Raw genomic sequence first — 19,486 nt, forward strand, 5'->3', positions numbered from 1 at the left:
TTATGTACTTTATATAACACAATTACACTTCTCAGCCAACAGCAATCAGAGAAGTCTCTCGGCCTAGCCGAACGCACGGTTCACGAACATTTGGAAGTGACTGGTTTCTGTTAACAATTTTAAAACGTTTCGTGGTACAGTGGTACCCCGGAGATCAAACTTAATTCGTTCCAGAAGGCCATTCGAACATCGATTTGTTCGAACACCGAATAAATTTTCCCCATAGGAATTATTGTAAATGACATTAATTGGTTCCAGACACAAGAAATCTCTCATTATAAAGCATTTTTACACGAAGTTTACAGTAATTACATGCATAAAATCATACAAAAAAACAAGAAACACAATAAATAAATGGAATAAATGAATAAATATGTGGAATAAATGAAATAAATGAACATTGAACTTCACTTTACCTGAAGTAAGGAGAGTTGATGGCTTGAGTGGAAGGTGGTGAGGAGGAGGATGAGGTGGTGGTGTTATTGTTTGGAAGGGGACTCCCCTTGGGCAAGCGTCATGCACGCTGGGCCATACGTGTCTCAGCCATGTACAGGTTCTTTCAATTTCGATTTAAAGCTTTCGTGACTGCAAGGATTCAACTTCTTTGGTTCTTTCGACGTTTCGGCCACAACGCAAGCGGCCGTCTTCAGGTGAAAGGAACAGACCTGTCGGGACGACAGAGCTTCAATGAACGATGTTAAGATTCGTAGCGACTTTTAAGCTGGTTAACGTCGTGAGAATTTTATTGTGTTATTTTATTATTTTATTCTCATTCTACGTGCCTTTACCGAAAGAACCAAAGAAGGTTCTTTCAAGTCACGATTGCCCGTTCGGCCTCCGAATTTCGTTTGGTTTCCGGGGCAAAAAATGTTCGGAAATGTCGTTCGGACACCGATTTGTTCAAGTTCTGGTGCGTTCGATCTCCGAGGTTCTACTGTATTCATAAACAATTGGAAAGCAGTATATGTTCCGTTAGTTTAATTGTGGGAAGTGTTAGGGTAGATATTCGATGAAATGAAAGAATTGTAGGAAGTGTGAAGCATATGTACAGCGATACGATACAGGCTTCGATAGACAACGGATGACGGCGTGATACGGTACAAGTTATCGGGTAGGGGAGGCACAACTATTTCTGGCTATGGGATTTTATCGATTTTTGTGGGAAAACTGTTCAGTATCCGACATACAGAAAATTCGTGTTACGGATCGTTCTTGGGAACTTAACCCTTCCGTAACCCGGGCACTGCCTTTAGTTCTCTCTGAGTGTGCAAAGCATGCGTGTGCGTGTCTGCTGTCTGTCGTAGTGGGGAGTGGTAGTGCAATGGTTTGTGCACTGCGCTACGAACCCGGCGACCCGAGTTTGATTCCTGCTCACGGCCATCACCAGTAACGATGATCTGAACCGGTCCTGGGCCTCCCCTAGGCCGACTCGGCCTCAAATGAGTACCTGGTGCGGTGTGTAAACATCGCACCGGCCTTCATAGGTGGTCGCTAACAGCTCTTTGCCCCAACGGTCTGTCATGCCTACACGAGGGATCTTTGTCTGCAACAGTGCTGCACGTGTCGTTGTCATCCCTCGACCGGGCGCGTGTACCCATGGTCGTTTGCAGAAGCCGCGCTCGGAGACGCTGCGGGCCTCGCTGCGCCTCATGACGGGCAGCGCGCTGCGCCTGCAGTCCGAGTGCATGAAGACGATCCCCGCGGACGCGGGCGACGCCGTCGACCTGCAGCTCATCACCCAGCAGGTCATCCAGTGCGCGTACGACATCGCCAAGGCGGCCCGCCAGCTCGTCACCTTCACCACCAACGCCGCCAACGCGTGAGCGGGGTCGGGCGCCGGGGTCGGGCGCCGGGCGGCCGGCTCGGCCACGGCGGGCTTCGGCAAGGGTTGGGCGCGGTGCCGGCGAGCCCGAGTTTTACCGGTGCAGGGGGTCCAGTCCCACGCGTGCACTCGCGCGCTCGCGGTCACACGACACGTGCACTCACAGAGGCACGCACTCTTTACACGCATGTACGCACTCATTAATGGATGCACACACGTGTACGTATGTGTGTACACTTGGCCTGTAATGATTCACCGATTACAGTGAGTTCTAATGTTCACGAAGCACGTGTCGAATCAGACATTGTGATATGATAGCATATCAGTCACTCCTGTGACTGATATGCTGTCACATTTAAACCAATGGAGCTAACAACATGGTAGATCATATTCGGAAAAAATTGAAACAACGAATCGGTTCTTGAATCGATTCATGATCCAGCATCGTGACAATTAATCGAAACCCTTTGGGGGTGGGGGTGAATCATCATACGCCTAACGTACACGCACGCACGCACACACAGGTGGGTGTACTTGGGGAGGTGTCCACGCATTGTGCTAGCGGCCTACCCTGCGAGGCACGGCTTGGTCAACGTAGAGCTGCAGTCACAAGCAGTGCTTTCATTGACGCACGACGCTCCAAGGAGCTTTGCGACGGAACGGCCAGAGCCACCGCCACTGGCTCAGCACTCGTGAAGAACAGAGCCCAGCCTCGGCACAGCCTACCCGCAGTCACCGCACGCACGCACGCACATGAACTGTTGTAAAATATTTTATTCATCGTGGTAAGCCATCTCGTACGGTGTGTGTGTGCGCGTGCATGTGTGCGCACGCAACTATCACTTTGCTTGCGCAGTTGGCGACGTTTAACCGTGACGTTGTGACTTCACAGGGTTTTTTTTATTTAGCCTGCCAAACCAGAAGCCCTCTGTCTTTTCAGTTATTTAAATCAGAAAGAAAAGACAAAAAAAAACATCTGCTTGCTCAATAACTAACTTCCTTATGCATAATCACGTGTGCTATAATTAGAAAACTGCTAAGTGCTCGTAATGACTTGAAACTTTGGCAATTCCCTGACCCCTGTTTTAAGTATCATTATCGTGTCAATGCTTATGGGCACTGTCACTTGCAACATCGCGTTGGGTTTGTCACGCTCACCTGTGCCCACATGTGCCCCGCTAACCTGGGTCCACCTGTACCCCGCTCGCCTGATTCCACCTCTACCATGCTTACCTGGGCTCACCTGTGCCAATGACAGCGATCGTCCCGAGGCTACACTTGCCCTCATAGGAACCCAGGTTGCATGGCGAGGCCCAGCCAGGAGTCATGATGGCGGAGTTCATTACAAACGCGCCGGTTTGTGTAAACCTCTAAAGTGGACGGTTGAACTCGAGAGGATTGCCACGCGTGAGCCCTCGAAGTTCCCCGTGCCCTTCTCCGTCCGATGTTCCCCTCCGCAGAATCGTGTCGCCCGAGAGTCAACTTGTGTTTTTCTAGACAGCGGCGCTACGAATTGTATAACACGAATTAGACGCTTAACGGTTTCATTTACAAAGTGCATTATGTTTTAGGGAGCCTTACGGCTGGGCCACCCCTCATCCGGCCACACCTGTCCCACTCATTCCTGGTTTGATCGACCACCTGCCGCCGGCTGCTGCTTGCGGATTCGCTGGCTTGAGGCTGAGCCGATGGAATCTCCTGCTTCTACGCACGTCTGTTGTAACGCGCGTCCATCCCTTGCCGCGTCCCCGTGTGCCAAGTTCGTTGTGGAGCCAGGTGCGATCAATGCAGCTGTAAATGTGCGTCGCTCGGAATATCCCCAGCGTCGCGGCTTTGGCTCGGTGCCTGTCCAGCGTGTCGAGATGTGTGACGCGCACATGTTGGTGTGACGCAAGTGTGGAGACACACGAGACCATTGTGTGCGTGGTGTGACGTGTGTACCATGCTGTGAGACCGGTGTGTGTGTGTTGTGAATCGCGTAGCGTGGCACTTGACCAGTGTATGTGCTGTGACACAAGACCAGTGGTGTCTTTGAGTGTGTGGCATCAGTGTGACGTGCGTGTGGATCGCCACGTGTGTAATGCCATTATCACGTGTGTGAAACGAGGCCATCGTGGGGTGTTACGTGATGCGTGTGCGGTGTGAGCCGGCGTGGATCATGGTTGGTAGAAGGAGTCCACGAATCGTCAAATTCGGGCAGCAGTGTTAGTCTCATGGCTCGATTGGCTCGGCGTGGCATGGGTGGGCTGCCTTGGGATCCTACTGACGGAGCCTTCGTATCGAAATTCCACTGCACAACCAAGCCGCGCCAGCATGCCGTGCCGAGCCAGGTGGGCACGGCTGAGGAAGGTGCCAGGTTGTTTTTTTCCACTGCAGAACGAGAGCCGTGCCAGCATGCACGTTCAAGCCTACTGCAAATGCAACCTGATCAATAAGATTATCCCTCTGTCTGCTTATGGCCGTGACCATGTCGGATGTCTGTGAGACACGAGAGTTTCTCGGTTTGGTTCTGGCTCGGCTTGGCAAATCGCCAGTGGAAAAAAATCACCCACATCGTGAGAGCCCCTCCACGCTGAGCTCGGCTCGGATGTACAGCGACGAGGGCTGCCCTGGCTCGGTTCCGATCGCCGCCGGTCCCTGCGTGCATTGGGAGTGTTTCTTGGAGTGGACTTCTTCAAGTGACTTAATATTGTATTTTAGAATGTTGTACTGTGCATTGTTACACGTGCGTTGTTCAGACATTTCCTATGTGGTAAACCATGTAACCCTGTATTTTATACTGCGTTTTGAGTTTACAGCTGTTATGACGCAAACACGTTATGTTTGGTGCCAATTTATTATTGTTACATCTTCAGCATGCGGTTACACAGAATAAAAGATGAATGGGAAAACAACACGGGAGTGGAGAGTCTGGAATCTGGAGGTCCGTGGTCCATGCCTGAAATATCCAACAACTACGAAGTCCTCGGTTTAATACTTCGTCACGCGTTTCAGAATTTGCCCGTGAGCAGTGCCGGATTATCCTAGTAGCAAAAGTAGCTACACATGCTACGGGCCCCGCACTTTCAAGGGCCCCGCGCTAAATGCTTTCAAGCTATCAATTCCGGTTCAGTGATTCTGCACTTGCTCTCTCACTATAGTACTATACTGCCTTCAACTTTTATGAACGACTGGGTATTTAAGGTTAGCGATTTGTCGTATTATCTGGCTGTATAGCAAATGAAAAAATACAATGACTTTACTATGCAAGTAAAAAATTTGTTTCAATATTTGTGTTTTTTTTTATTTAGGGCCCCTTTATAACAGATGCTGCAGGCCCAGCACTAGCTTAATCCGGCACTGCCCGTGAGGGTTATGAAGAAGACACAGCGAGGCCCTTGGGGGCTTAAATATGACTTAAGAATATATATTCTCGGTTCTTTCGGTAAAGTCACGTAGATAGAAAACAAAAATTTTAAGCAAAAAACCCACGACGTTTCGATCGCAGCACCAGCGGTCTTCTTCAGGTGGAGAGAAGAAGACCGCTTGTGTTGCGATCGAAACATCGTGGATTTTTTGCTTTTAATTTTGATTTTTGTTTTCTATCTACGTGACTTTACCGAAAGAACCAAGAATATGAATTCCTGCAGTCACGAAAGTTTTAAGTCTAAATATGACAATGTTGTAATGCAACGTCCAGTGAGGTATATGCAGTGAAATGGTGATTTTTTTTTACCCAGAGATCTAGCATGTATTATTTCCGTATTGCCTCGAACTATTGATAATTTATTGTAAATCAGGTGTACTTGGTTAACGTTCGTTTACAAAAAGAAAAAAAAATACATTAAAAATACTGTCCGCAAGTCGGTACTGTGGTGTTTTTTATGCAAACTATTTTATACTTTATTAGTTTTCTCTGTCAATAATTAGTCCATTACGTATGCATACCTGCATTAATTATTGAAAAGATTAATTAGTTACATTTTGACCAAAAACAGCAGATCGGCGCATTGTTTTTACATTTCTCGTAAAAAAAACTTTCCAAAAGTCGCCCCCCTCTTAAGGAGGCGTTGCTTAAAACATGCAGACAGCCACATCACGGGGTCAGCCCAGCAAACGCGTGGCAACACGCACCACACTGTACAACACGTGGCAACACGCACCACACTGTACGACACGTGGCAACACGCACCACACTGTACAACACGTGGCAACACGCACCACACTGTACGACACGTGGCAACACGCACCACACTGTACAACACGTGGCAACACGCACCACATTGTACGACACGTGGCAACACGCACCACATTGCACGCCACGTGGCATCACGGACCACATTGTACGACACGTGGCATCACGCACCACATTGTACGACACGTGGCAACACGCACCACATTGTACGACACGTGGCAACACGCACCACATTGTACGACACGTGGCAACACGCACCACATTGTACAACACGTGGCAACACGCACCACATTGTACGACACGTGGCAACACGCACCACATTGTACGACAAGTGGCAACACGCACCACATTGCACGCCACGCGGCATCACGCACCACATTGCACGCCTGCTGTCTGCACGGGTCACGAGGCAGCGTGACAAAGCCCCGGCATGCCCCGAGTGTCGCCGAGCCTGGCCCTGGCCTCCGTCCCTGCTCGAGCATCCTTAAGACGTGCGGGAGAGGCAGGCAGGCAGGTGTCGACACGTCGGGGCCGCGTGGCCCCGGGCGGCAGTGGGGGGGGGTGGAGGGAACCCGCTGGGTGGGATGTTTACCGTGCCGCAGCCTCAGCCGTCGCGACCGCAGCAGCAGCAGCAGCCGCTGTTGTTTTTTTAAAGGAAGCCCCGGAATCCCCATCGCCAGTCGTAGCCGATAACCCAGCTCGACTCCCCTCTACGTCACCTGCCCATCAGCCGCGCAAGTTCCCAAGCGCGGGGCGCCGGGGGTAAGAGCAGCAGCGGCAGCGGGCAGGGCGTGTGTCCGTGACACGGGCGGATCGAGGGCGGCGCTCGGGCGCGAAGGTGGGCAGGGACAACTCCGCCGCCGATGCGAGCGGAGACGCTGCCAGTTCGGAGGTTTCGCTTCTCCGTCGAGTCGGCGGCGGCGTCGTGGACGCGCGCTGCACTTTGGTCCCGCGTGGACCGTGGCCGTCCTCTCCTCGCGTGCGCGCCCACGCGGCCCCTCTCCCCGTGACCTTCACTGCCAAAGTCGCCTCGGGCCGCCGCAGCCCAGGGCGAGCCGCTCACCTGGGAACGGCGACCCGCGCGGGCGCGCTGTGAGGGTCAACCTGAAGCCGGGGACACCTGTGGACACGGGGGTCAAGGCGCCTGTCGAGTCGGCGTGCCGGGCCGGTCTGGATCTCTGGCGGGCGCGGGCGTGCTGAGACCGGAGAAGGGCAGTCGCGCCGCGCGTCTTCCGTGACCCTCCCTGTATGGAGGGAACGCGTGGAATTCGGCGATCTCTGCAAGACTGCTAGGTGGCTGCAGGGGGCACAGCGGCGTCGAGGAGGCCGACCGAGGGAGACTGGCGACGTGAGGATGGGGCCTCGTGTGGCGAGGGTGTGGGTAGGAGCCATGTGGTCCCATGGCAGGTGAGCCGGAGACCAGCTCACCCATCAGCGTGCTCCAACTGGTGCAGGTAACGGGACACGTTGACGACCTCGAGCACCGAGGGGTGGCCGGGGAGGCCCGGGGCGGTCAGAGTCCTGGTCCGGCACGACGGGGAAACCTGGGTTTGAGTCGGGGTGTCAGCCCACCGTTGATTAAACTGGATTCGCAAACACAGCGAGTTGATGACGGTCTAAGCCTGGGCAGCAATGACTGTGCAAAAAAAACAAAAACCCCATCAGGTTAAATTTAGCTTTCCACTTAAAGTTGAGAACTAAAAATATCACCTTGATCGTTCTGCGATGAACATCTCTCGTGCAGTGCGTGTGGGTAAGTGCACTCTAAAAATATGATTTAAAAGCATCCCAGAAGTAGTTGTGTGATCTCGTCTGTAAACCATTCTCTCTCGCACGCCGGTTAGCTCGTTGCTCTGCGAGAATCCCAGATCGACGTTTCATCTGATTACGCCAAATTGGCGTCAACATTTTGGAAGACGACAGAATCATACGACGTGGTTGGGGAGGCGGGGGGGGGGCACGTGTTGTTAGCTGGAGGGACGTGCGGTCTACTCTTAAAAAAAACATAACCCCGTCCACTACAATGGCATTAAACACGACGACGACAACGCTTGCGTGGTTAGCCACTGAGTGACCCATGACCCCCCCCCCCACCCCTTGACCCTAAACCCCTGATCACCACAGCTGACCGAGCTGGGCATCCCGTCGGAGCAGGTGAGCTGCGCGCGCGTCTCGCTGGGAGTCGACGGCACGGTGTGCGCCCGCCACACGGACCCCGGAGCCCCCCACCGCTCGCGCGTCTCCCTCGTGGACCCGCGCCGGCCGGCCGAGCGCCGCAGTTGGCCCGTGGGCCACGTGGACTCGGCCGTGGCCAACCCGGGCCGGCCGCTCGTCGCGCTCAGAGGTGCCTCGCGCGCCCCCCGCCGCCACCGCCGCCGCCGCCGCCACCACCGCGCTCGCGATCGGCAACTCTCAGCGGTTCAAGTGGATTAATAATTATTGGATAAATCATTGATGGTCTTCTCGTGCTCGATGATAGCGCAAACAAGAACATTGCCCTCTGCGCTGGTCTGGTGAACGACCGCGATGCGATTTACTGCCAGCTTCATATTTGTCGTGAGATTCTGCGGCAATGATTAACTTTGTCCGAGTCCCCAAAATGTATGGGATCAAAAGACACGTATGCAGCAGCTATGTTGTCGATCTACCGTTGCATGAAGGTTTCGCCGTGCAATGTCAACTTGACCAGGCCGGCCGGTGAACGGGCAGATGCCACTCGCCAAACGATGTTAGCCGTGGATGGTTATTGAACTTAGGTTGCCAGGTTCACAGCGCGGTGCACTAACCACTACACCGCCGCTGCCTCCCGTCGGCTTTGTTACATGCGACCAAAATACACGACCCCATTTCCATTCCGTTCGGCCAAAACCACCTGCTTGCAGTGCGTGAGAGCGTCGGAGCGAACGTCGGAGCGAACGTCGGAGCGAACGCGCAGGCGTGGACTCAAGGTGCACCGAGGCACAAGCGCCGTGGTGACATCACCGCCACTTGCTGTCTGTCGTGCGACGCGGGCACTTGCAGCAGGTACAGTTGTGCAGGTATTCGACGTGGAGAGCAAGCGGCTGGTGAGCCAGTGCCGCGTGATGCAGGGCGTGGAGTTCTGGGTCTGGCTGGACCGGGACACGCTCTGCCTGGTCACCGACGCCGCTGTGCTGCACTGGGCCGTGCAGCGTGAGTACCGCCACAGTCCACCGGGCACGCTGGTACAGAGGACTTAGCCGGCACACACGGGGACTGGTCCCTCCAGCGTACTAGCCAACACAGAGGACTAGCCAGCACACATGGGGACTGGTCCCTCCAGCGTACTAGCCAACACAGAGGACTAGCCAGCACACACGGGGACTGGTCCCTCTAGCGTACTAGCCAACACAGAGTACTAGCCGGCACACACGGGGACTGGTCCCTCCAGCGTACTAGCCAACACAGAGGACTAACCAGCACGCACGGGGACTGGTCCCTCTAGCATACTAGCCAACACAGAGGACTAGCCAGCACACACGGGGACTGGTCCCTCTAGCGTACTAGCCAACACAGAGGACTAGCCGGCACACACGGGGACTGGTCCCTCGAGCGTACTAGCCAACACAGAGGACTAGCCGGCACACACGGGGACTGGTCCTTCCAGCATACTAGATTTCAGGATCTCTGAGTTTGTGGACATTTTTAAAATTCGCCTTAAAACCTATTTATACGCTTCCGCCTATTAAACTTTTAGTTCATTTCGTAAATGATTCTCAAAATATATTATTATTATTATGCTGGGTGTCTGCTGCTGCTTTGTCCTGTACAGCGCTTTGAGATGCTTGATGAAGAGCGCTATATACATGTAATTATTATTACTACTCGTACGTGCGTATAGCGTACTAGCCAACACCGATTACTAGCCAGCACAGCTGACCGAGCTGGGCATCCCGTCGGAGCACGTGAGCTGCGCGCGCCTCTCGCCGGGAGGCGACGGCACGGTGTGCGTTGGCTTGTTGTACACTCGGTGAACCGTCCGGCACACGCACAAACACAGAGCGGCGCGCCCCGCGCCGTGCGGGCGCCTGTGCCGTGACCCGTCCCGTGTGCCACCTGCGCCGCTAGGAGAGGTGGAGCCCGAGGAGGTGTTCTCGCGGCACGCCAAGCTGCGCGGCGCCGAGCTCGTGGGCTACCGGGGCGACCCGGCGGGACAGTGGCTGGCGCTCACCGGGCTCTACCTCGACCGGGTGAGCGGCCGCGGGGAGCGTGGGGAGGAGACGCGGGACGCGGCGGATGGATCTGCGTTCAATCCCCCCACCCCCACAGAGGATCGGAACGCCGAACGTCATTCCGAACCCCGGGGGCGGTCGGTGGGGAATCGTTTGGTTAGAACAGCGTAGAAACAAAGCACTCTGACCCCCCCCCCCCCCCCGGGTGTTGCGGGGTCATTTTTCAACAGGGGGAGGAGTCGTATTGCTCCGACAGCAGTTTTACCCCTGGGTCCAAAACGTTGTTATGAGGACGCTCGTTTACCCAGGAAAGCCTCACCGAGCCTCGTGAACGTCTTTCGGGAGAGTCCTGCCCAGCGATGTCGAGTTACACCTCCGATCAGCACGGTTGCCTACACCCACGTATTACTCTTGACCCACGGGACACAAACTCCGTGGTCTGAGAGCAACTCCCCGACTCTGTGCCGCAGACGGGCTGCGTTCAGGGCCTCACGCAGCTCTACTCGCGCCACACGCGGCTCGACCAGGTGATCGAGGCGCAGGCCGTGGCGCTCGCCGAGCTGGCGCTCTCGGCCAACCCCGGGCCCTCCGTGCTCCTCGTCGCCGCCCAGCGCCGCGGCGCCGGCCACAAGGGCAAGGTGGCCGCTCCCTTCTCTCGGCATCCGGCGTCTCCCCCCCGACGCTCGCGGTGCTAACCCGGGCCCCCCCCCCCCCCCCCCAGCCCGCGCCTGCCACCGGCCGCCCTAGTGCGTGCGCGCTCGCTAAAGCAACGACCGTTGGCGAATATCGCTCGCGATGTCGCCCGCGGTTCGAATCACCGGGCGTGAGTATGGTCTCGGCAGATCTCTCGGGAGTCGCCGAGCGTGTTGTAGCCCGGAGAGCCGGCCACCACCACCACCACCACCGTCGTCGTCATTATGATGATCAGCCACGGTCACTCTGCTGCTGGATGACGCAGCAAAGTCCATTGTTGTGCTGTACTATGCTTCGGCGTCTATGCTGCCGGCCTCCACCAACCCGCACCGACCAGCGTGCGGTCAAATCACCTCGGGTGGGGGGGGGGGGGGGTAGTGAGGGCCTCATCCAGCAGTGGATTCACACGAAGACCTGCGCGTGCGCGACGTGCACGTCGGTCACGTGAGCGTGCGTGCGTGCGTTTGCGTAAACAGGTGCACGTGGTGGAGCTGGGGCCGCACCGCCAGGGGAACTCGGCGCTCACGAGCCACTCGGACAGCCTGCTCTTCCCGCTCACCGAGGCGCGCGACTTCCCCGTCAGCGTGCAGGTGCCTCTGCCGCGCGCTCGCCTGCGCTTCGACATGAAACGGGAGAGCTCGCACGCTCCCCGATCACGTAGCGCTTTCCAACGCGCGTTGGCAGTCTTTCGGGAGGATGTCATCGGCGCGCGACGCCGCGGGGTGACGTCGTCGCTTCGACCGAAAAGGACGATCCATTTTAGCGTCGGTTTCTGCCTTGCTAAAAAAAAAACCGCACGCACACAATCATCGGTGATTTCGAAACGTGGTCCATCTGTCATAAAGCCCTGCACTATCGCTCAACCGAGGCCAACTCGTACCCCCCAGCGATTGAAACGGCCCCCCACTGACCTCCCCACCCCCAGGTGCTGTGCCGGCAGGGTCTGGTGCTGGTGCTCAGCAAGTACGGGCTGCTGTTCGTGGCGGACGCGGACACGGCGACCGTGCTCTGCTGCCAGCGCATCGGCACGCACACCGTGTTCGCCTCCGTGCCGGACCCCCGCACCCACGGCATCCTCGGCGTCAGCCGCAGCGGCCAGGTGAGGCCCCCCCATCGATGCCGTCGTCGCCGCCGCGTTCGGGACATCGCGGGGACGGGGGGGAGAGCGGGGGCGGTGAGCGTGGCTGACCGGCGCGGTGCGCTCGCCGCAGGTGCTGTCCATCTGCGTGCGGGAGGAGGCGCTCCTTCGCTGCGTGCCGCCCCACGCCCCGCGTTCCACCGTCCTGCGCCGCCTGCTCGACTCCCGCAGGGACTCGGCTCGGAAGATCACGGCCGTGTGACGCTCGCCGCGCAGCGCCGGTCTGGCCGGACAACCCGCTCGCCGTGCCGTCCCGTGCGGCTGGCGGCGACGCTGTGCGAGACCCACGTGGGGTCGTCGCTATTCGCGGGGCGCTGCTGCAAGGCGCCCCCCGAGACACAGAGATGCACGTAGCTGCTGAGCACCTGCGCCGTTGGCGAGGAACTGGGACGCGGACGTGGGCGACTGCAGTGCCAAGCTAAACTCGTGAGGATACAAAAAAACCCTTCCAAGTTAAGTGGAGAAAATATCGAGGGGCTCTTTGTGGGATGTTCAAGCCTTTAAACCACACGCATTCATCTCTGAAGGCGTAGGCCGAATGTGTAACGCAGACGCACATTTGGACGACGCCATGCCAACCGCACGAACGCGCCAAAACCCGGATCGTTTTCAAATCCACCTCGTTTGCCGAGAGGCGTCGTCATTCCCCCACGGAGGCGTCGAGTTCGGCTTCGCTGAGCAACGCGGGCACGGTGCCAGAGTGTCCCGTCTGGCCCCTGCCCTCCTCCGGTGGGCGTGGACCACTTTGCCGTGCCAACCCCACGGTGGCAGCCGTCCCTCTCCCAAGCCACGCCAAAGGGCACGGAGCCGAATGCTGCTGACGGGGGAACTCGGAGCGGGTGAGACGCGGGTACTCCCGAGTGTCGCGACGTCTCCTGCCAAGCGAGGCCCTCCCCCCGTCAGCCACCCTGCGGGACACTCGCGTCACGGACTCGCGGCCGTGGCTTCGCGGAGCCCTCTGCCGGACGCTGAAAGCAACATTGCGACATGTTTACAGTATCCCCTTATTAACTATGCATGATTGCATTTTTTAATGTGTATACGCGTTATAAATATTTGAAGAGCTTTGGCTGTTCACACTGCTGTGATGCGTTATCAAAAACAGCAGGGTTGCGGAGCACGCAGAGCGTTGTAAATATCGAATGCATATTTATTAGGGGTGGAATGACGCATTGATTCGTGCATCGAATCGCGGGTATTGCAGTTCTGTACGTTGAGTCAACTCTGCGGCCACTAGAGGCGCGGCCATTCACCTGCCGAGTCAATCAATCGTTCCACCCCCAACGAATGCGGCGATTTATTTCACGATCATGCTGCATGCAGTGCTATTCAACGCAACCGCGAGAGACGGAGCCTACGGCTAAACCACCAGCAGGCCGCCCACCTGCGCCGACCCCAGTCGACCTGGGAAGCTAAACGATGTTGCGCCCAGACAGTGTTCAGATGGGCGACCACCATGCAATACAGCTGGTGCCATAGGTTTGCAAGGCTGTGTTGTAAGTAGTGCAGCAACAATCTGTTGTACTGTACTTGTAAACCTGCACTGGCCAGTGTGGTGAAGTATGGTGAAATAACCCCCAAGGCCCGCAGCATCGTGTGAGGAGGCCATCATCCAGCGGTGGATTGCCAAAAATGGCTGTGCTGTACACGTACAGCAAGGGTGGGGGTTGAGTGAAGGAGATGAACGCAGCGTTGCTTTGCCAAAGTCAAACAACAACTTCTTTATTTCAACTCGTGAAGCATATAAACGTAAACACAAAATTGCCACACGAGGCGACGGCGGCTCGGAGAGAACAGTCGTGGGATGGATTCTCTCGGACGGGCACAGAGGGCACGGCTGGCACAGAGGGCACAACTAAAGCCCCCTGTGTCTTCCTCCCGCACCGCCTGCCCGGACCCCCCCCAGCTGCTGCTACTGCTCCTATGATATTCATGGAACGTTTGGCTCCGCCGTCATAATTTTACGCCGGCAAAATACTAATTTTATCTGCATCATAATAACCTCGGCCAGGGTCACTATTCCAATATTTTGTAACTCAAGACTACGGTTCTGCAACTCAACCACATGCGAACGTTTTATTTCGCTGTTTGTAACGTTATAATTTTCAACGTTGCTTTTCAGCGCCGAGGTGCCATTGCTGGTTTTCCCAGGACCGTCCACTTGTTGAGAGTCCTGGGAAGGCTGCGATTCTTCCCAGGATGTTCCGAGTCTCGCGGGGTCTTAGTCGTGAGTTGAGTAGCAATAAACCAACTCCAGTCGATTCATGTCCCCTGCGTGCGCCCCTCGCCTACTGCGAGATTCTTCCTCCCCACCTCATCTATTTACAGCCCTGGGCCAGTGGTGTAAACTCTACATTCCTTTGGAGGGGGCGGGTGTATCCATAAGACAAGAACTGATGACTTTCCCCACAAAGCGTTCCAGGATTGATATGTTTGGGACGCGGCAAAAATTGGAACACATCTTCAGACGATGTGTCCCAATTTTATAGTTCCTCAGAGGTGGCAACCCTTGTCGCTTGGCGATTTGTGGACGGGAGGTGGGATGAGTGGGTGAGGGGGTGGTGGTGGGTGGGGGAGGTCAGGGCCGTGGTGCGGTCATTTCACAGTCGGTGCGGGCAGCCTGGTCCGGACCCCTCGCTCTGGAGACGACAGGGCACGGTGCACGAGATTTGTTATCGCACGCAAACACGATCAGCTGATGTTTTGACGAATATAAAACGTCTCTAAATGCCAAACTCTATTTCTGAAAAAATAATTTTAAAACGTCAGCTCTAAATATATTGCCGATTTGCAAAAGTTGTCTATTTTTGGAATAAAAGATGTTTATGAAACATTCATGGGAGCTTTTTTCATGTTTAATGTTCGTCGGGCACGGTGCTTTTAAACGTTCAATTTCACAACTGCCTTAAGTTCACTAAAATTGTTGTCAGTTCCTGTAGAATTTCTGCATGTCTCCCAGTCTCCCCGTCTCCAGGTCTACCTGGCCCATCTCCAGGTCTACCTGGCCCGTCTCCAGGTCTACCTGGCCCGTCTCCAGGTCTACCTGGCCCATCTACAGGTCTACCTGGCCCATCTCCAGGTCTACCTGGCCCATCTCCAGGTCTTCTTGGCCCATCTCCAGGTCTACCTGGCCAATCCCCAGGCCTACCTGGCCCATCTCCAGGTCTACCTGGCCCATCTCCAGATCTACCTGGCCCATCTCCAGGTCTACCTGGCCCGTCTCCAAGTCTACCTGGCCCATCCCCAGGTCTACCTGGCCCATCCCCAGGTCTACCTGGCCCATCCCCAGGCCTACCTGGCCCATCCCCAGGTCTTCTTGGCCCATCTCCAGGTCTACCTGGCCCATCCCCAGGTCTACCTGGCCCGTCTCCAGGTCTACCTGGCCCGTCTCCAGGTCTACCTGGCCCGTCTCCAGGTCTACCTGGCCCGTCTCCAGGTCTACCTGGCCCATCTCCAGGTCTACCTGGCCCATCTCCAGGTCTACCTGGCCCATCTCCAGGTCTTCTTGGCCCATCTCCAGGTCTTACCTGGCCCATCTCCAGGTCTACCTGGCCCGTCTCCAGGTCTACCTGGCCCATCCCCAGGTCTACCTGGCCCATCTCCAGGTCTACCTGGCCCATCTCCAGGTCTACCTGGCCCATCTCCAGGTCTTCTTGGCCCATCTCCAGGTCTTACCTGGCCCATCTCCAGGTCTACCTGGCCCATCTCCAGGTCTACCTGGCCCATCTCCAGGTCTTCTTGGCCCATCTCCAGGTCTACCTGGCCCATCTCCAGGTCTACCTGGCCCATCCCCAGGCCTACCTGGCCCATCTCCAGGTTTACCTGGCCCATCTCCAGGTCTTCTTGGCCCATCTCCAGGTCTACCTGGCCCTTCTCCAGGTCTTCTTGGCCCGTCTCCAGGTCTTCTTGGCCCGTCTCCAGGTCTACCTGGCCCATCTCCAGGTCTACCTGGCCCGTCTCCAGGTCTACCTGGCCTATCTCCAGGTCTACCTGGCCCGTTTCCAGGTCTACCTGGCCCATCTCCAGGTCTACCTGGCCCGTCTCCAGGTCTTCTTGGCCCATCTCCAGGTCTACCTGGCCCGTCTCCAGGTCTACCTGGCCCATCTCCAAGTCTACCTGGCCCGTCTCCAGGTCTACCTGGCCCATCTCCAAGTCTACCTGGCCCGTCTCCAGGTCTACCTGGCCCGTCTCCAGGTCTACCTGGCCGGTCTCCAGGTCTTCTTGGCCCATCTCCAGGTCTACCTGGCCCATCTCCAGGTCTACCTGGCCCATCCCCAGGCCTACCTGGCCCATCTCCAGGTTTACCTGGCCCATCTCCAGGTCTTCTTGGCCCATCTCCAGGTCTACCTGGCCCTTCTCCAGGTCTTCTTGGCCCGTCTCCAGGTCTTCTTGGCCCGTCTCCAGGTCTACCTGGCCCATCTCCAGGTCTACCTGGCCCGTCTCCAGGTCTACCTGGCCCGTCTCCAGGTCTACCTGGCCCGTCTCCAGGTCTACCTGGCCCGTCTCCAGGTCTACCTGGCCCATCTCCAGGTCTACCTGGCCCATCTCCAGGTCTACCTGGCCCATCTCCAGGTCTACCTGGCCCGTCTCCAGGTCTACCTGGCCCATCTCCAAGTCTACCTGGCCCATCTCCAGGTCTTCTTGGCCCATCTCCAGGTCTACCTGGCCCGTCTCCAGGTCTACCTGGCCCATCTCCAGGTCTACCTGGCCCGTCTCCAGGTCTACGTAGCCCATCTCCAGGTCTACCTGGCCCGTCTCCAGGTCTACCTGGCCCATCTCCAGGTCTACCTGGCCCGTCTCCAGGTCTACCTGGCCCATCTCCAGGTCTTCTTGGCCCATCTCCAGGCCTACCTGGCTCGTCTCCAGGTTTCTCGATCTCCCCAGGATGGGCTGCCTGTAAGGAGCCTGCGTGAGGATGTGCGGAGTGGTGCCACTACCTTTTAAGTCTGGCGTGGAGTCTGGGCCACCCGGATGGGAGTCTCCACCCGTGCCGGCTCCGAGCTGTTGCTGCCTGCTCAGGGGGAGCGTGAGAAGGCAGAGCGCGCGGTGTGCACCGTGCGCTGAGTAATGGGGAAGGGGCAAGGCGTGCAATTGGGCTGTTTATAATTTTAATAGATTTCAACAAATAATATCTCCCTGCGTGACACCATCGTGTGGGTGTTTTCGATCACTGTGTATTAATAGGGGAGTCAATTAAGCAACACAACCAGGCACTGCTATGATTTTCAGTTAAGGCTGTACTGTCCTTTATTGAAAAAGTGTGTGCAGTGGGTGGGTGCGGGTTGGATGCGCGTGGGTGGTGGGTGGGTGGGTGTGTGTGCGGTGGGGGGCTATAGTGTAGCAGTTTACGTGCTGTGCTACGAACCCAGCCACCCGAGTAAGATTCCTGCTTATGGCCACCAACACCAGTGACGATTATATGAACCAGTCCTGGGCCTCCCCTAGGTCGACTTGGCCGCAAATGAAGTGTAAACATTGCCCACTAAAGGCGGCCGGGCGTGGTGCTTGCCACCCACCCCCCACGTGTGCCATAGCGGCCTTATTAGGTGCTCGCTAACAGCACTTGCCAACAGTCTGTTTCGGCTATTTGGGGGATCTTAGTCTGTGTGCGGGGTGTGTGTGTGCAGTGGTCGGTGGGAATGTGGATTGCGTGGACGGTTCCCACACACGGGATTGGACACAGCTGGTACCGGCAACGGTGAAGTGGGGCAATAGCGACGCGTCCGCTGACTTTGTGGCGGGCGGATCGCCACTGGAAGGTCGCGCCCCTTTCTTGCTCCTCTTCGCGGCCTCCCCCTCCTCCTCCTCCTCGCCGCTAAACTCGACGACCGCAGGAGCACACCGCATCCTCGCCAGTCAAGCGCGGGTGATGGGAGCGCCGCCGAGACAAATCGAGGCGTCGCACAAGAACTGCCCGCTGCGCGTCCCACCATTTCGCACCCTCAATGTGGAGGGCACGTAACAAAGCCGGCAAGAGGCTGATAGTGGCATTGTCTTTGTGCTGTTCGCTTTTTGGCGTCCTCTGGTCTAACACTTTGAGACTAGGCTCTAAAGAAAGCTGTCTCTGGTGTGGACCAATCAGTTTCAAAGGTAATGCATATATTGTTATCAGAGCATGGTTTTTGTTTGCATGTTCACCATAAGTACGTGTGGATACTGCAGACAGGATTCCTTATAAAAGTATTCTGTTTGGTGTTTTAACACCCTAACACCCGTTCGATTTCCAGAAATGGTAGAACGTATTGTTATAGGCTGTGAGTCTGTCTGCTCGCAAGCTCACTACGCCATGAATCTCGCAGACGCTCACCCCGAGTCGCTGTCCTCCTCGAGGCTGTCCCTGTCCTGCTGTGCCTCATGTGGGGCCCTGGTCAGAGCCGGGCTGGGGGTCGCGCCGCCAGCCCTGGTCCGTTCAACAAGACGGAGCGCGCGGATCAACCAACGCGCGCGGACATGGCGATCGCACGACACCAACGCAGAACAACCACGCGCGTCGAACTAAAACTACGCACGCTCGTCAATAACAGGGCCCTGAAGAGGAGAGAATAGACGATAGGCGACGTTTTGGACAAATATGCAGGATCAAATGTCTCTTGCCACGAAGACGGGCCATTGCGACATACGTCACCTCCTCTCCGTGTTTCCTCTTCAGTGCAGTGCTATTGACGAACGTGCCGAGTTTTGAGTTATTTGTGCTTGTGCACCACTGCCAAGGCAGTATCAGAATGGACGGTGGCCTGCTGACTGCGTAAGAGTCATTGGTGGCGTGTGCGCCGGTACCTGATGCCCTCCTCGGTGACCACCACAGACCACGTCCGCTCAGGCCTATGATCGTCGCCATCGTGGCCTCGTTCTCCTCCTCCACAAGCAGCAGCAGCAGCAGCAGGAGCAGCAGGAGCAGCAGCCGTGTGGCTCGGGGAGACCGTGCGCGGCTGCTTGCCGCGCGAGGAAGCCTCCTCTGCGTCGCCTGCCGGCCAGTGGGAAGAAACCTCCTCCGCCCCTTGGCCGGCCGCCCCTTCCTCCCACTCCACCTCCTCTTTCCAGGTGCTCTCCCTCGCCAGCGCCGCCGTCGTGTCCAGGCTCAGGAAGGCCGAGTTCATCTCGTCCACGGAGCTCCCGCTGTCGCTGGGCCGCGAGCCGGACGCGCCGCCCTGGACGTCGTGCTCGTCCAGCGCGGTGGCCGTCACCATCTCGCCCGCGGTCTCCTCGCCACCGTCTCCGTCTTTTCCGTCTTCTCCGCCTTCTCCGCTACCCCCACCGCCTCCGCCAGCGGCACCGTCGGTATCAGATGCCGGGACCCTGGTCGTCCCCTCCGCTCGTTCACCTGGAGCCGACGACGCCGTCTCCGTCTTCATATTGCTTTCATTGTCAGCATCGTCGGTCGATCCCCACTCGCACGTCCTGCCGAACGACCCTGCATCGCACAGACTCCCACGGGTGAAGCACGGGGACAGTGCGGGAGTGAGCTCGTC

General features: G+C 56.7%; 3 protein-coding genes across 11 annotated transcripts in view; 2 read left to right on the top strand and 1 right to left on the bottom strand.

The window, feature by feature from the left end:
* Positions 1–4,716, top strand: part of LOC116950226 (ARF GTPase-activating protein GIT1) — a 29,019-nt gene extending 24,303 nt beyond the window's left edge. For all 6 annotated transcript variants that reach the window (XM_076072535.1, XM_076072538.1, XM_076072539.1 and 3 more), the window contains one exon: positions 1,611–4,716. In XM_076072535.1, coding sequence (XP_075928650.1) covers positions 1,611–1,823 — 213 coding nt within the window. In that variant the 3' untranslated portion in view covers positions 1,824–4,716. The remainder of the gene's footprint in view (positions 1–1,610) is intronic.
* A 1,198-nt stretch (positions 4,717–5,914) lies between these two features.
* LOC116950224 (clathrin heavy chain 1-like) lies at positions 5,915–14,852 on the top strand. Its single transcript, XM_032967850.2, has 8 exons — positions 5,915–7,450; positions 8,121–8,340; positions 9,018–9,167; positions 10,083–10,204; positions 10,657–10,824; positions 11,356–11,469; positions 11,805–11,978; positions 12,091–14,852. Exons 1-8 carry the CDS (start codon positions 7,397–7,399, stop codon positions 12,217–12,219), a joined length of 1,131 nt encoding a protein of 376 aa, XP_032823741.1. The 5' UTR covers positions 5,915–7,396; the 3' UTR covers positions 12,220–14,852.
* Positions 13,710–19,486, bottom strand: part of TEX14 (testis expressed 14, intercellular bridge forming factor) — a 112,921-nt gene continuing 107,144 nt past the window's right edge. For 3 of the 4 annotated variants that reach the window (XM_076072533.1, XM_076072532.1, XM_076072530.1), the window contains exons 25-27: positions 18,795–19,428; positions 18,325–18,417; positions 17,240–17,832 (exon numbers count right to left, since the gene is read on the bottom strand). In XM_076072533.1, the coding sequence (XP_075928648.1) occupies positions 17,601–17,832; positions 18,325–18,417; positions 18,795–19,428 (959 nt within the window). In that variant the 3' untranslated portion in view covers positions 17,240–17,600. Of the gene's footprint in view, positions 14,657–16,954; positions 17,029–17,239; positions 17,833–18,324; positions 18,418–18,794; positions 19,429–19,486 lie in introns of those variants that run through there. The other variant, XM_076072534.1, reaches the window with a different exon arrangement.

Source organism: Petromyzon marinus, chromosome 38 (genome assembly GCF_048934315.1).
Source record: "Petromyzon marinus isolate PM22_M1 ecotype Great Lakes invasive population chromosome 38, UKy_Petmar_22M1.pri1.0, whole genome shotgun sequence".
Taxonomy (NCBI): domain Eukaryota; kingdom Metazoa; phylum Chordata; class Hyperoartia; order Petromyzontiformes; family Petromyzontidae; genus Petromyzon; species Petromyzon marinus.

Bases quoted from the DNA above. Each gene is read 5' to 3' on its own strand.
- LOC116950224 (XM_032967850.2), top strand. From the start codon at position 7,397: ATGGCAGGTGAGCCGGAGACCAGCTCACCCATCAGCGTGCTCCAACTG. The intron at 9,168-10,082 runs GTGAGTACCGCC...CTGCGCCGCTAG, and splicing joins GCTGCACTGGGCCGTGCAGC to GAGAGGTGGAGCCCGAGGAG. The intron at 11,979-12,090 runs GTGAGGCCCCCC...CGCTCGCCGCAG, and splicing joins GCGTCAGCCGCAGCGGCCAG to GTGCTGTCCATCTGCGTGCG.